The 1,089-nt window shown below is 55.3% G+C and overlaps 1 protein-coding gene across 1 annotated transcript in view; it reads left to right on the top strand.

Moving 5' to 3' along the window:
- LOC102764707 (chromosome unknown open reading frame, human C20orf194) overlaps positions 1-184 on the top strand; it is a 107,157-nt gene extending 106,973 nt beyond the window's left edge. Inside the window, exon 38 of the mRNA XM_015560217.1 lies at positions 179-184. Within this exon, the coding sequence (XP_015415703.1) occupies positions 179-184 (6 nt within the window). The remainder of the gene's footprint in view (positions 1-178) is intronic.
- The last annotated feature ends 905 nt before the right edge of the window (positions 185-1,089 follow it).

Here is a 1,089-nt window from a genome sequence, read left to right as displayed (position 1 = left end):
TACCACGATCTCTTCGAGCAGAAGGCTTAGAGGAAGGCTGCAGAATGTCCACTTGAGATGGACAGGACGGGTGTCTTAGCCTCAGTTCCTCCAGAGGCCCCTCCCGCAGGGGCTGTCTTCGTTCTCCTTGGCCTTTGTGTGCTGGCTTGAGTGCATGTTGTCTTTATTCTCTTTGCAGCGCTGAAGAGCATCACCTGCACCACTGATTTGGGGGGATGGGTCCGCATGGAGCATGAGCTGACAAGGACTGCAGTGTGTGTGGCTGGCAGTCCAGGACTTCCAGGTCTCTCGCAGTATCTCCTTTGGGTGGTTGAAGCACTGTGTGCATGTGGGGAAGCATTTGGAGTGCACAGAGGAGCTGCTAGGATGCAGAAAGAACCCTAGCTACCCAAATTGGAGCCACCCTTGGGGAGGGCCAGGCCACCGCAGACCTCAGGCCTCAAGACAGTGCCCCAGAAGAGCCTTATCCCAGTGCCTGCCTTCCTGGTCAGGCTCCTCCCATTGAGGGACCTGGCCTTCCTGGCCCTGGGCCAGTCCTGGGGGGACAGCACAAGCTCTGCCCCAGCCCAACCCAGAGTCAGCTGGGGCTGAGATCAGTAGCTGTTCTGAAATGAGGGGCTTGTTCTTACAGACTAAACTGGAAGGCGTCCTGCTTTCCAGAAGCGTGTGGCATTGAGCCGACACAAGCAGTCCCCTCAGGATTGGTTTTGAGTCCCCTTATGGTATCACTCCCGTTTGCCTAATTCAGGGGCCAGAGCAAACCTGCTGCTGAAGGCTCCCTGGTGATGCTTTGCCTCACTGCTGAGGGGAGCATCCTGCAACTGCTCAGTTTAGGTCCTGATCATTTTGGGGGGTGTCATTGAATGGGGTTCAGTCTCCAGCACCTAACCCTCCCCTCAACCTTGCCAGGGAAGGTCTGGATTCGGCCACAAACTTCAGGAAATTCGTGCCCCCAAGCATTGTTCCTGGCCCTCGATTTTTTGGGCTCCCGAGGACCGGGAATTTCAAAGAATTCCAATGTGCAAATTAGAATTCCTTCCAGTGGCTTTGTTTTCAGCTGGACCCTAAAGCAGAGGGGAATTACAGGTA

The sequence above is a fragment of the Myotis davidii genome, unplaced genomic scaffold, assembly GCF_000327345.1.
Source record: "Myotis davidii unplaced genomic scaffold, ASM32734v1 scaffold32, whole genome shotgun sequence".
Taxonomy (NCBI): domain Eukaryota; kingdom Metazoa; phylum Chordata; class Mammalia; order Chiroptera; family Vespertilionidae; genus Myotis; species Myotis davidii.
This window is presented reverse-complemented; position numbering and strand designations above follow the sequence as displayed.